The following is a 13806-nucleotide window of genomic DNA, read 5'->3' on the forward strand; positions in this document are numbered from 1 at the left end:
CAGCCGACTTCAGAAGTGATGTCATGTGATGGTTAACTTTCCGTGTGTTTTTTCTTTTCTGAGCATGCCCAGTCTTGCTAATCGGCTGTTTGTTGGCCGAATTCTGTACTGACTGGCGAACAATCGGCCGTTCTGGTGTTGGCCAACAAAAATTTTAATGCCTGCACAACAGATTCTGTTCGGCCGAAAATGCGCTGTCGGCTGTCGGAAGCATCATACTAACAAGCCTACAATCGGCCGAATATTTACGGCCGACAATCGGTACGTGTGTACGGGGCTTTAGTCTTTTTTGGACTTAATAGTAGGTTATCTACGAAGGCTGTTAAGGCCAAGTGTACACCTTTTGGAATCAGACTTCCAAAAGTAAAGAAAAAGCTGTGAAACTCCATGTAAGAAGCTATCTAACTTTGGCACGAGAGAGGGTGCCAAAAAAAAAACTTACAATGTCCACTATGTACAGATTATATTAGATAGGTTACTTTCTATGGCCAGTTTTCTGTAATAGTAATGGCAGCCCTCATTATTTGGCTCCTTTTTTGACTTGCAAAAACACTCATATAAATAATACAGTAAAGTGTTGTGTTAGCAGAATTCAAGACGTGTTGCTAGATTCTGCCACCCAAAGCACATACCCCAGGTCTTTTACTAAGTGCCCTAGGTCTCCTTTGTCAACAGAATAATACTTGGTAGGATGGCAATCAAATGTCAATCCTTGAACTTTCGTTTGAAGATTGTTTGTATCTTGTATATCCATTCAGTACACAATATACTTTTTGAAATGTAGTAAATCTATAGATTAAAATAACATGTATTTTATAAGCATTGATAATACATTTGATTTTTATTCGTTTACGGTTATTATGACCAAATCACTTTTTTTAGAAAAAAATATTTGTATTAGACCCAGATCTGACCCAAAAACCAATCACAAGGATTCCAAAGCTTCAGCTTGCATGAAATTCTAAGGTTTGGTATTCTTTTTTTTCCCCTGGCCTGGGACCCCTGTCAGAAAAAAGCCATAGTACTAACAGCTCAAGTTTAAAAAAGTGCAGTATTAAACAGGAACAAGACTTAAGTGAATGATGACCGCAAAAATAAATGAGAAGGGACTAGGACAGGGGTGGGGAACCTTTTTTCTGCCGAGGGCCATTTGGGTATTTTTAAAATCGTTCGGGGGCCGTACAAAATTATCAACTTAAAAATGTGCCTCTTATATTTGGTCAAACTTTTAATTAACTCACCCCTAATGTGATGGCTGCAACTGCTTCTCTTTGGTGAGGTGTGTGATGTTAGCTGGTATTGATGATGTTGCTACTGGAAACTGGTTTTCCAGGTTTACCCCCATCAATGCAGCTTGATGAGTGGCCCCAGCATCAATGCAGCGTGATGAGTGCCCCCCCCATCAATGCAGCGTGATGAGTGCCCCCCCATCAATGCAGCGTGATTAGTGGCCCCCCCATCAATGCAGAGTGATGAGTGCCCCCCCCATCAATGCAGAGTGATGAGTGCCCCCCATCAATGCAGAGTGATTAGTGCCCCCCATCAATGCAGAGTGATTAGTGCCCCCCATCAATGCAGAGCGATTAGTGCCCCCATCAATGCAGAGCGCATGGGATTAGAGCGCCTCCTGAGTCCTGATTACACACAGAGCAGGGTTCTACTACTTACCCGGTGCAGGCACTCTCATACAAAGTCACGCCTCCTGGACCGACTCCTATGATAGACGTCACCACTGTGTGGTCTATCATAGGTAGGAGGCGTGACTTTGTATGACAGCAGCCTCGCCGGGTAAGCAGAGGAACACGCTCTGTGTGTAATTAGGAGGCGCTCGCTCTCCACTTCCCCTCCGGAGGCAGCCCAATTACAGGGCCGGATCAGATGACTTCGGGGGGCCACATACGGCCCACGGGCCATAGGTTCCCCACCCCTGGACTAGAAAGAGATAGGATGGGGAACAAAAATTCTGTATCCACCATTTTTTGGCATGGCATGCTTCAAGTGCCATGGGGGACTTGAGTCTTTTAGCACAATAGCAATGCATAGTAAAAATTGGGGTAACTACATTCTGATATTTATTTTTCTAAAAATAGAGAACATAAACGCATTGAATGTTTATTCTAGCTTTATTTTCCTTGTAGGCTCTTGAGACAGTTGGAGGCACCAATAAGAAGGAAGAAGGTATGTCCAGTTCAGGTCTATAAACTCTTATATACAGTAGAGTGCAGGTAGTAAAAGTATATTCTAATAATGTCTTCTCTTCCCTTCAGGAGAGTTTTGGGATAAGGTTGTAGAGGTGGTTAAGGGCTCTGGTGGCTACAAAAAGATCACTGGCCAGTTGAACGATGAAGGCGTCCTTTCAGAAGAAGATCGACAAAAGCTAAATTCCTCTCAGAACGCAAAAGATTTTAGCGACGTTGCAAAAGAATTTGGGGAACAACTGACAAGACATCCTGAACACCTTCTACCAGTGTTCAAATCAATCTTTAAATTATGATATACACTAAATATTACAGGACATTTGCTAATTGGCCAAAGTGGTTGAAAGGAAGATGATATGTAGGGAAAGAGCACACTAAGTGCAGCATTAAGGGCTTTATTAATAAAAACAGAAGTAATAGTACTCACAAACATTGAAAACAGCAGGGCATATAGACAAAGGTAGTCATAATCAGAAATCATCCCCATCAATGGAGTGAGAGTTCAGGATGGCCTCTAGCGGTCATAGCTTCTGGGGACACTGCTGGTGCCGCTAGAGGCCATCCTGAACTCTCACTCCATTGATGGGGATGATTTCTGATTACGCCTACCTTTGTCTATATGCCCTGCCATTTTCAATGTTTGTACTATTACTTCTGTTTTTATTGATAAAGCCCTTCATGCTGCACTTAGTTTGACACCTGTGCTCTCTCCCAGAGTTGTATAAAGTACTCGAAACCCATACTTGAGTAAAAGTACAAGTGCTCGATCAAAAAGTGACTTGAGTAGAAGTACTAAAGTATTCAACATTTTTTGTACTTAAGTATTGCAAGTAGTTTTTTTTTTTTAATTTTGCTACTCAAGTACTGAAAGTAAAAGTACAAGTACTGTGTTATGTAGTTATTACAGAAAGAAGTCAAAAGTTTGAACATCATATTGTTTTTTATTATTTCAAATGCAGCTTTTATTTATACATACAGTAGCATTTATTTTCGTATGCGCTGATAATACACATGTTTTGAGCTTCATGAAACCTGCCATCTACTGTTCTGGCAGTGGTAATTTTTATAATAGTAACGAGTAACTATGCAGCACAAAAAAAAAATATCAGAGTAGAAGTATTGAAATCATCGAAAAAATGTAGTGAAGTAAAAGTGGAAGTAGGAGAAAAAAATTCTACTCCAGGAAAGTAAAGATACCGCCTTTCGGTACTTAAGTACAGTAGTGAAGTAGTTCTACTTAGTTACTATACATCTCTGCTCTCTCCCTAGCTGCTTCCAAGCTCCTTCTCACTTGTATACAGAGCTGCCTCCAAAGTGAGCTGTGTATGGATTTGCTTACTATGGACATTCTCTTATGGACACTTTATGGACTTCACATTGCATGTAGAGATTATGTCCTTTTTTGTCTTTTAACTGTCCATCAGCAGAATCAGTTGGTTCCAATACCCTTTCTTTTGTGCCAGTACCATTGCATTTTTTTAAGGAAGATGACATGACCTACAATTTATCTTAAGACTAAAAGAAGAAATATGCAAAAAACAAATTCTAAGGTTAGAAAACCTACAGATTTCTCCATGGGGGAAAAAAAGGACTTCTTATGACTTCCTTTTACCTTTAAGACCTCATTCACACCATGTGCAGAGGGAGACGCAAGTTTTTATGCATGCATTCTGCAAGGGCACGAAGAAAACATTTGTTCACTGTTCACATCACAACACTGGTATCACATCCAGATTATTTCTGCACAGGAATCTGCAACGTGTATAAATCTCCATGAAACGCTCATGAAAACTGTTGTAAACTGATGTCTCTGCAAGTGAAATCGGTGCAGTGTTTCTATCAGTTTTTCTGCTTGTATGGTGTGAATGAGGCTTAAAGTGGTTGTAAAGTCAGAAGATTTTTTTATCTTAATGCATAGCATGCATTAACCGCTTGCCGACCGCCGCAAGTACATATACTGCGTCGGTCAACCCCGTGCAGGTAAAGTGACGTAGGGGTACGTCACTCGCCTGCGAGCCAATAGGGGGCGCGCGCCGCCGGAGGCGTGCTCCCGCCCCCGCTCGCTCACTGTGATCCCCGATGTCCGCCGGTGACTCGCGATCGTCTGTTACAGAGGGAGAAAGGCAGGCGGTTAATGTAAAAAAAGCCGCCTGTCATTCTCCCTTGTGTAAGTACAGAGATCATACGCTCCTCCTATGCAGGATCGTATTTCTCTGTAGTTACACAAACATCCCATAACAGTTAGAAGCACGCCCCTAGGGGCACACTTAACCCCTCCTTCTCCAAAAAAGATAACCCCTTCCTAGCGTCATTTTTACAGTAACAGTGCATATGTATAGCACTGATTACTGTAGTAATGTCACTGGTACCCCCAAAAGTGTCAAAAATGTCAGTCAAGGGTCCGATCTGTCCGCCGCAATGTCGCAGTCCCGCAAAAAAAAAAAAAAATCGCAGTTACTCGTTACAATTATAAAAAAAAAACAATAAAAATGACAAAAATCTTTCCCTTAGTTAGTAAACGCAATAACTTTTGCGCAAACCAATCAAAATACGCTTATTGCGATTTTTTTTTTACCAAACATAGGTAGCAGAAAACAAATTGGCCTAAAATGTTAAAAAATTTAGATTTTTACATTTTTTGGGGGAATTTCATACAAAAAAATTTGAAAAATATTGTTATTTTTGCAAAATTGTCGCTCTTTTTTTGTTTATAGCGCATGATCAAAAAATTGCACAGGTGATCAAATACCACCAAAAGAAAGCTCTATTTGTGGGAAAAAAAGGATGTCAATTTCATTTGGGTACAGCGTCGCACGACCGCGCAATTGTCCGTTAAAGTCACGCAGTGCCGGATCGCAAAATACCCCCTGGTCAGGAAGGGGGTAAAATCTTCTGGGGCTTAAGTGGTTAAGATAAAAATCCTTCTGTGTGTAGCAGCCACCTCATACTTACCTGAGCCCCCTCTCTATCCAGCGATCACCATGAATGCCTCCATCGCCTGGGACTCTCCCTTCTAATTGGCTGATATACAGCAGCGGTGTCATTGGCTCCCCCTGCTGTCAATCAAACTAAGTTAGCCAATGAGGAAAGCGAGGGGGTGGGGCCGAACTGCAGGTCTATGTCTGAATAAATACACGGAGCTGCAGCTCAGCTCAGGTGTCCCCATAGCAAACTGTTTGCTGTAGGGGCACTCAACAGGAGGGAGGGGCCAGGAGCTCCAGCCAGGGACCTGAGAAGAGGAGGGTAGGTAAGTATAACGTTTGTTATATTAATTAAAAAAAAAACGGAGACTTTACAATCACTTTAGGTCTTAAAATGGTCCTAAAGCCTAATTTTAAGCATTAAGGTAAAAAACCTTCCTTGTCACAGACTTGCCCCCTATGCGCACCCCCTTATTATACTTTTGTGAGCCCGATCGCGATCCAGCACTGTGAATGAGAGCTCTGGCTCTACTAGCTTTGTCCCTCCTCACTGGGCAGATCGATAGCAGCGGGAGTCATTGGCTCCCGCTCCTGTCAATCAAATCCAGTGACGAGTGAGCAGGCTTTGACACTGTCTATGTCAATAGACAAAGCAACTAGGCTCAGGAGCAAGCCAACACCAGTGTCCCTGTGTGAAGCGGCTTCCTATTGGAGCATCAGCAAGAGAGGAGGTGCCAAAGCACCAGCTGGGGCCTGAGAAGAGGATGTTCGGGCCTGCTCCGTGCAATACTATTGCACAGAGCAGGTAAGTACAGACATGTTTGTTATTTAAAAAAAAAATTATTTACAACCACTTGCCGACCGGTCACGTTGACCGTACTGCGGCAAAGTGGTTCGTTATCGTCCAGCGGGAGTCGGGCCATCGCCGCCGCTCTTCCCCGTTTGTCGGGAATCTAGTTTGGAGATCCGCCCGCCTGTGTAAACAGAGCGGGCGGATCTCCTCAGTGACAGGGAGTGACAGATTGCAGGGTTCAGCATAGCTGAACATGCGATCTGTCCCTGACTCACTCAGTCACCTCCCCCCACACACATTAGTAAGCACCAGGCATACATTAACCCCTCCCTCTCCAATAAAATTAACCCCTTCCCTGCCAGTGTCATTTTTACAGTAACAGTGCATATTTATAGCACTGATTACTGTAGTAATGTCACTGGTAACCCCAAAAGTGTAAAAAAATGTCAGTCAAGGGTCCGATCTGTCCGCGGCAATGTCGCAGTCCCGCAAAAAAAAAAAAAATCGCAGATCGCCGCCATTACTCGTTAAAAAAAAAAAACACCAAAAATGACAAAAATCTTTCCCTTAGTTAGTAAACGCAATAACTTTTGCGCAAACCAATCAAAATACACTTATTGTGATTTTTTTTACCAAACATATGTAGCAAAACAAATTGGCCAAAAATTTTAAAAAATTTAGATTTTTACATTTGTTTGGGGGGGAATTTCATATTAAAAAAAATGTTAAAAATATTGTTATTTTTTCAAAATAAACGCTCTTTTTTTGTTGATCGCGCAAAAAGTAAAAATCGCACAGGTGATCAAATACCACCAAAAGAAAGCTCTGTTTGTGGGGGAAAAAAGACGTAAATTTAGTTTGGGTACGGCATTGCACGACTGCACAATTGTCAGTTAAAGTTGCACAGCGCCGAATCGCAAAAAGTGGCCTGGACGTAAGACAGCAAAATCCTCCGGTGGTAAAGTGGTTAAATCTTTCAATGACCATGGCTTAACAGAATTCACTAGAACATGCTGGATGGCTCCCATACCTTTTGATATGAGTGGACGTTAAAGAGAATCTGACATTTTATCCATGCAAGGGAAAGCAAAAGGTTCTCATGAAAGCTCATCTACCTCACCTCTTAAATGTATCCTTTCTGTACCACCCTGTTCCTGTGTTGGAACTTTTTCAAATACCTGGAGCTTTTGGATATGGAGGAGCCTGTGTCCTTCTCCGAACTTCCAAGGATGCAGTGTGTGGGCCTGAGCAGCCACTCACTTGCCTGAAACATGACGGAGGAGACCAGGTTATCAACCCTAAGTAAATTCCAACACTTTTTGTTACTAAGTTTATACAGGATTAAGACCCATGGCTTAGATGGATAAATGAAGCTTTGGGGAAGGTGAGCATAAGTGGTGAGCTATACAGTATATTGTATATATGGGCAAACTTACAAATTCTCTATAAGCTCAAGGTTTAGGAAATCTTTATATGATCAAGGCCTTATATATTTCACCTTTACTTTTTTATTTGCACTAACAGGGCAAGATTTTAAGGGTCTACTTTCTTCTTCTAGGTCCAAGCTAACCTACTGTTTAAGGGTCATTTGAGTTTTTTTTTGGTGTTTTTTAATTTTCTGGGGAGTTATTTTTTTATTAAATCAACCTACTGTAAATCATTTTATCAATGCATACTAATGGAATTTAAGGTGAAACACAAATATTTCAAGACTTAAATAGCTAAAATATAATTCATTATTTTTTCACAATGTCTATTAAAAATGTATAAAAAGAAAAAATGGGAGTTTTACTGTCACAGACTTCACGGGGCTGCAGGAGAACTATTGCCTGGAGATAATATATTCCTATGGGGGCGCCGGACTGTCTAAGGTGGCCATTGTCTGTGATAATGTGATTAGCTCTTATCTGATGGTTTTCTATATAAATTCAGTGTGTTTCTCTAATAAAGCAGTTCTGGTTTGCTCCGAAGACTGGTGTTGCCTAGTTCTTTGTGGTAACTGCAGCTATATTACTGGCCTTGTGTTCCAGAGCTTGGGAAGCAGCTTCTTGGCGGAGATACCCAGGTAGGGTGTCAGGTTGTCCTTCACATTTTCTAAACCTACAGAGTGCAAAATCTGGTGCAATTCTGCATAGAAACCAATCAGCATCCAGGTTTTATTGTGAAAGCTTAATTCAGGGGTCTTCAAACTATGGCCCTCCAGTTTTTCAGGAACTACAATTCCCATCATGCCTAGTCATGTCTGTGAATGTCAGAGTTTTACAATGCCTCATGGGATGGGTAGTTCCACAACAGCTGGAGGGCCGTAGTTTGAGGATCCTTGGCTTAATTGAACAAGCTGTAGTTAGAAATTGATTGGCTACCATGCACAGCTGCACCAGATTCTGGGTGCACAAGTTTTAGTAAATCTCCCCCATTCTTTCTGTCCTCTATGTAGCATGTACAATACTGTATGTTAAAATCACAATTCCTTCCCTGATGTGACTTCCCCCAGGTGTCCAACCCATTGCTGCGCACAATATATGTCAAGTAGTCCAGAGGTTTACTTTTCTTGAAACCAACAGGATTATTCTTGTGTTCAGGCATAAAGTTTTCTCGCCTTCATATACAGGGAAATAAAATGTATCACTATAACATTCTTATATTGGTACATAAGGGAGCTGGAATTCAGAAAAAATAAAAATAAAAAAAGGTGAACTTACCCTTCAAGTGCATAACAAATCCACTTAAAGGGTAAGTTCACCTTTTTCTGAATTCCAGCTCCCTTATGTACCAATATAAGAATAATATACTTCTTTTGCAAAAATAAAACCGCTTTCCATTTATTCTACACATACTTACCTCACTGTCTTCATGGATGTTTCAAAACATGTTTCCATTACTTCTGCCTTACTTCCTGGACAGACTATAGGTCATGACACAGGAAGGAGTAGACCAGCTGACCTCATTAGCACACACCCTGCGTCTACCCTTCTACCTACCACCCTTTTCCAGGTGCATGTTTTTTAAATGAAATGCAATCAATCAGTGATCACCCTTCTCACTAAATACACATGCATCGATTATATATTTTTCCCTACCTTAACCACTTTAGCCCTGGAGGATTTGGCTGCTCAAAGACCGGGCCCTATTTTGCGATTCGGCACTGTGTGACTTTAACTGACAATTGCGCGGTCGTGTGACGCTGTACCCAAATGAAATTGACCTCCTTTTCTCCCACAAACAGAGCTTTCCTTTGGTGGTATTTGATCACCTGCGCGATTTTTATTTTTTGGGCTATAAACAAAAAAAAGAGCGACAATTTTGAAAAAATAATATTTTTCAAATTTTTTTATATGAAATTCTCAAAAAAAATGCAAAAATCAAAGTGTTTTAACATTTTAGGCCAATTTGTTTTCTGCTACATATTTTTGGTAAGAAAAATCGCAATAAGCGTATTTTGATTGGTTTGTGCAAAAGTTCTTGGGTTTACTAACCAAGCAAAAGATTTATGTCATTTTTTTTTCTAACTAGTAATGGCGGCGATCTGCGTTTTTTTTTGGCGGGACTGCGACATTGCGGCGGACAGATCGGACCCCTGACATTTCTCTGTCGCTCATTGACAGACGCAGGACTGATATCTTGATGTCCGTAGGGTTATACTGCCCCCTACAGGAGTAGGACACTAGGCAGGAAAAAAAGTTCTGGCCACACCTATGGGCAGTCCCAGGGCGTATATCCTCTCTCTCCCTGCCATAGGATGTCAGTTTTTTTTCTGCCTAGTCAGGAGTAAGGACCTAAGTTCCTTGCTGGGATCTCTGGTCCTGGCAAGCTTTTTTAGATAAATCTTTTTTTTAGTTAGCTGTTTTCTCCAGTTGTTCCTGTGAGATCTTCAAGCAATTATGCCGATTTTGGGCGACGAGCTGGATGTTGAGATCCGGTGGTCTCCCCAGCCAGCCTACGAGCGCGTGCAGACCCAGCTCCACGCTGGGTCGGCCGCGACATAGTCCCGCTGGACGGGGACTGGCCCGCGGGTTAAATGTCCCGCCGAGTCGCATACGACCGGTTGACGGCCGAGTCGCAGCGTCTCCTTTGGCCGACACCCCCCCCCCACTGGGCGGCGAGGGGTTTTGTGTGGAGTGGCGCCCGCTCTGTTCCGGTATGGTGAGTAAATGTTTCCCCCCTGCTCCTCATGGCTGACTCTGGGGTGGACCCGGGCCCCTCCCTGGGATGGTCGGACCCACACTAATCTGGGTTCCCCTCTGTTCCCCTGTGCACCCTCCCCCTGTGGTGTCCCTCTCCCCCCTCCCTTCCCCCCTACGGGGGGGTGTTTGTGTGTGTGTGGGGTGGCTAGCCGTTCATGCAAGCCGCTAAGGGGGTGGGGGGGGGGGTCCCGAGTGTGGATGGCTGTTGTGCGGGGGGCTTCCTCCCTGGCTTCCCAGGGCCTAACTGCCAATCGATCGTCTGTTAGTGATGTGGGGACCCCCCTTCCCACCGCAGCGCACGGGGCTGCCATTTGTTTGGAGTCCCTCATGTGGCTCATGGGGGCGGCCATCTTGGTACACCCAGCTCGTTTTGTTTGCAGAGCTGGGCAGCTGTGGGAGTTACTGAGGGCGTGTGAGGGGGCGGAGCCCCTCCCTAGACCCGGGAAGATCGCTCCACAGGACTTCCTTGTCATGTAGACAATGCTGAGAGCAGTCCTTTTGAACTCTGGTGCATCGTGTGGTGAGCCTTTTGGGGGACTCGCTCTCTCTCTGCGGGGGTCTCGAGGCACACTGTCTCATTGAGGGGCGCTGTAGCGCTGGGTGACATTTAAAAAAAAAAAATTTTTTTTATTTTTTTTCAATTTTGTCATAATTGCTGACGGGTTCCCCTGGTGTTGCCATGGACCCTGCTGCACATGTGTCCCCACCTGATCCCCTCGAAGTGGCCGCAGGGCCCTCTGATTCTCCGCTCACCCTTGATGCGCTTCGGTGGTCCTGGAGTCATTTGTGTCCCGGGTGGAGGTGGCCTGTCAGGGACGGGGGGCTAAAAAGCGACCCCCACCTACCCCTGTCTTGTCTGATGCCTCAGATTCTGATCCTGAGCCAGTCGCTGCTGCTGCGGGTTCCTCCTCTGGGGCTGCTGTCTTGCGCCCTGTCTCCTCTGATAGTGAGGATGACCTCTCTGCCTCCGCCATAGCGCAAGACAAGGCACTAGTGGACGCACTGATTGTGTCTGTCCGGGAGACCCTAAAACTGGAGTTTGCACCTGCGGATGCAGCTCATACGGAAGTTGCCTTTGGCACTCGCAAGCCCTCCAGGGTGGCAAAGGTGTTTCCCTTTCCCAAATGCTTTGACGATATCATTAAGAAGGAGTGGGTCCGTCCAAAAGGACCCCCAGGGATGCCCAAATGGATTGCTAGGCGCTACCCGTTTGAAGAGTCCCTCCTTAAAAAATGGACGGTGCCACCTTCGGTGGATCCGCTGGTTTCCTACCATTGCTCTGGTTTCACAGACGTTGACGGAATGGGCCAAGCTGTTACGCCATGATCTGGAGGGGCGAAGTCTCCCCCCTGCCGTGGTGGAGTTGCTGGAGCAAATGGTGCAGGGGCTACAGTTTGTTTGTGACGCCGCACTGGACGCTGCTCCATTGCTGGGGCGTGTGTCGATCTCGGCGGTGGTCCTCCGGCGCATGCTATGGTTGAAGTGCTGGTCGGAGGATCAGGCTTCCAAAAAGCCTTGACTGATCTCCCTTTTCAGGGGAGTCGCCTGTTTGGTGCTACCTTGGATGAGATTATCAAGGATCTCACTGGGGGCAAGAGCACCTTTCTACCACAGGCTAATCCCCCAGGGATCTGTCCTGGGACCAATCCTGTTTAATTTATTCATAAATGATCTAGAGGAGGGGATATCGAGTACAATCTCAGTATTTGCAGATGATACTAAATTAGGCTTGCCAATATCTTCTATGCAGGATGTGGAAACCTTGCAAGCGGACCTGAACTAAATAACGGGGTGGGCAACTACATGGCAGATGAGGTTTAATGTTGAAAAATGTAAAGTAATGCACCTGGGGGCCAGAAACCAGAAAGCAAGCTACTCACTAGGGGGGAAACCTCTGGGTGAGTCTAGGATGGAAAAGGACTTGGGGGTACTGGTAGACAACAGGCTTGGCAGTGGCATGCAATGCCAAGCCGCCGCAAGCAAAGCCAACAGAATACTGGGATGTATAAAAAAGGGGATTCACTCCAGAAATAAAGAGATTATTCTCCCACTCTACAAGACTCTGGTCCGGCCACATCTGGAGTATTCTGTCCAGTTCTGGGCACCGGTCCTCAGGAAGGATGTGCTGGAACTGGAGAAAGTCCAGAGAAGGGCAACAAAATAAATGTATTAAATAAAATAATTAGGGGAATGGAGGACATCAGCTATGAGGAAAGACTACAAGCACTGAACTTATTCTCTCTGTAAAGGGAAGATTATGATATCAATGTACAAATACTGTACTGGCGACCCTAGCATAAGGAACAAACTATTCAGAGAAAGGAGATACAATAAGACACGTGGCCACTCACTAAAACTAGAGGAAAGGCGGTTTAACCTTAAAGTGCGTAGGGGGTTCTTCACTGTAAGAGCGATAAGGATGTGGAATTCTCTTCCACAAGCAGTCGTATCAGCAGGGAGCATTGATAGTTTCAAAAAACTATTAGATGGGCACCTTCGAGACCACAACATACAGGGGTATACAATGTACGGTTAAAAGCAAACACACACGCACATCATAGGTTGAACTGGATGGACTGATGTCTTTTTTCAACCTCACTAACTATGTAATAAGGGTAAGGAACCTCGTCGCAGACAGGGACCTTCCTTTTCAGCTCACAAGAAGTTTTTTCGCTCTTCCGGGGCGGGCAACAAGGCGAAGCCCTCCAAATCCCCCCCGGGGGTTTCAAGAGACCCTGGTCTGGTAAGCAAAAATACGGTCCTTCCAGACCTGAGGATAAGACCGCTTCAGGCTGAAGGTGCGCCCCCACCCATATCAGGGGTGGGGGGGTGTCTTCGCCGGTTCCCGGACCCGTGGCTCTCCAGGATTCAAGACAAATGGGTTCACAAGGTCATACGGTCGGGATACAAGATCGAGTTTCGATCGCTTCCACCGGTGCGGTTCTTCCCTTCCAATATGCGACTGTCCCCGAATTGCCTAACGGCTCTGTTGGGGGCAGTGCAGGACTTGATGCAACAAGGAGTGGAGTCCATTCGCACAGTGGTGGCCTCCCTGCATCAGGGGGATTTTCTGGCGTCCATAGACATCAAGGATGTCTATCTTCATGCTCCCATTTAGGCAGGACACCAGCGGTTTCTGCGCTTTGCTGTGGGAGAGGACCATTATCAGATTGTGGCGTTACCCTTTGGTCTCGCTTCTGCTCCCTGGGTTTTCACAAAGGTTTTGGCCCCAGCTCTGGTGCTGTTGCGGCAGCGAGGCATATCGGTCCTGGGCTACCTGGACGGCCTCCTCCTCGATACGGAGTCTCCGCAGGCTTAGTTTCATACGCGGACTCTCCAAAAGGAGATTCTTCTCAAATGGAACCGGAATCCCGATTCCCTGGACAATCGGATCCGGCTGAGCGAGTGGACCAGGGAGTCTCTGGCTGCTCAGGGGCTCTGGTCCCTGGAAGAATCCAGGTGGCCGATAAATGTGTTGGAACTGAGAGCGATCAGGTTTTGCCTGGTTCACTGGATCGAGCATCTTCGGGGCTACCCGGTTCGGATTCAGTCGGACAATGCCACGGCCGTGGCTTATGTCCATCACCAGGGGGGCACCAAGAGTGTTCTGGCGGCTGTAGAAGTGGCCGGCAGTCTTCATTGGGCGGAACGGTTTGTTCCGGCTCTTTCCGCAGTTCACATTCCGGGCATGGAAAATTGGCAGGCGGACT

At 45.2% G+C, this 13806-nt stretch overlaps 1 protein-coding gene across 1 annotated transcript in view; it reads left to right on the forward strand.

Moving 5' to 3' along the window:
• LOC309569822 (ribosomal protein S6 kinase 2 beta-like) overlaps nucleotides 1-13806 on the forward strand; it is a gene marked incomplete at its 3' end in the record, with an annotated part of 195203 nt that overhangs the window by 80713 nt on the left and 100684 nt on the right. Inside the window, exons 9-10 of the mRNA XM_082275825.1 lie at nucleotides 2139-2178; nucleotides 2268-2467. Of these exons, the coding sequence (XP_082131951.1) occupies nucleotides 2139-2178; nucleotides 2268-2467 (240 nt within the window). The remainder of the gene's footprint in view (nucleotides 1-2138; nucleotides 2179-2267; nucleotides 2468-13806) is intronic.

This window comes from Pelophylax lessonae (genome assembly GCF_965119305.1).
Source record: "Pelophylax lessonae genome assembly, chromosome: 13".
NCBI lineage: Eukaryota > Metazoa > Chordata > Amphibia > Anura > Ranidae > Pelophylax > Pelophylax lessonae.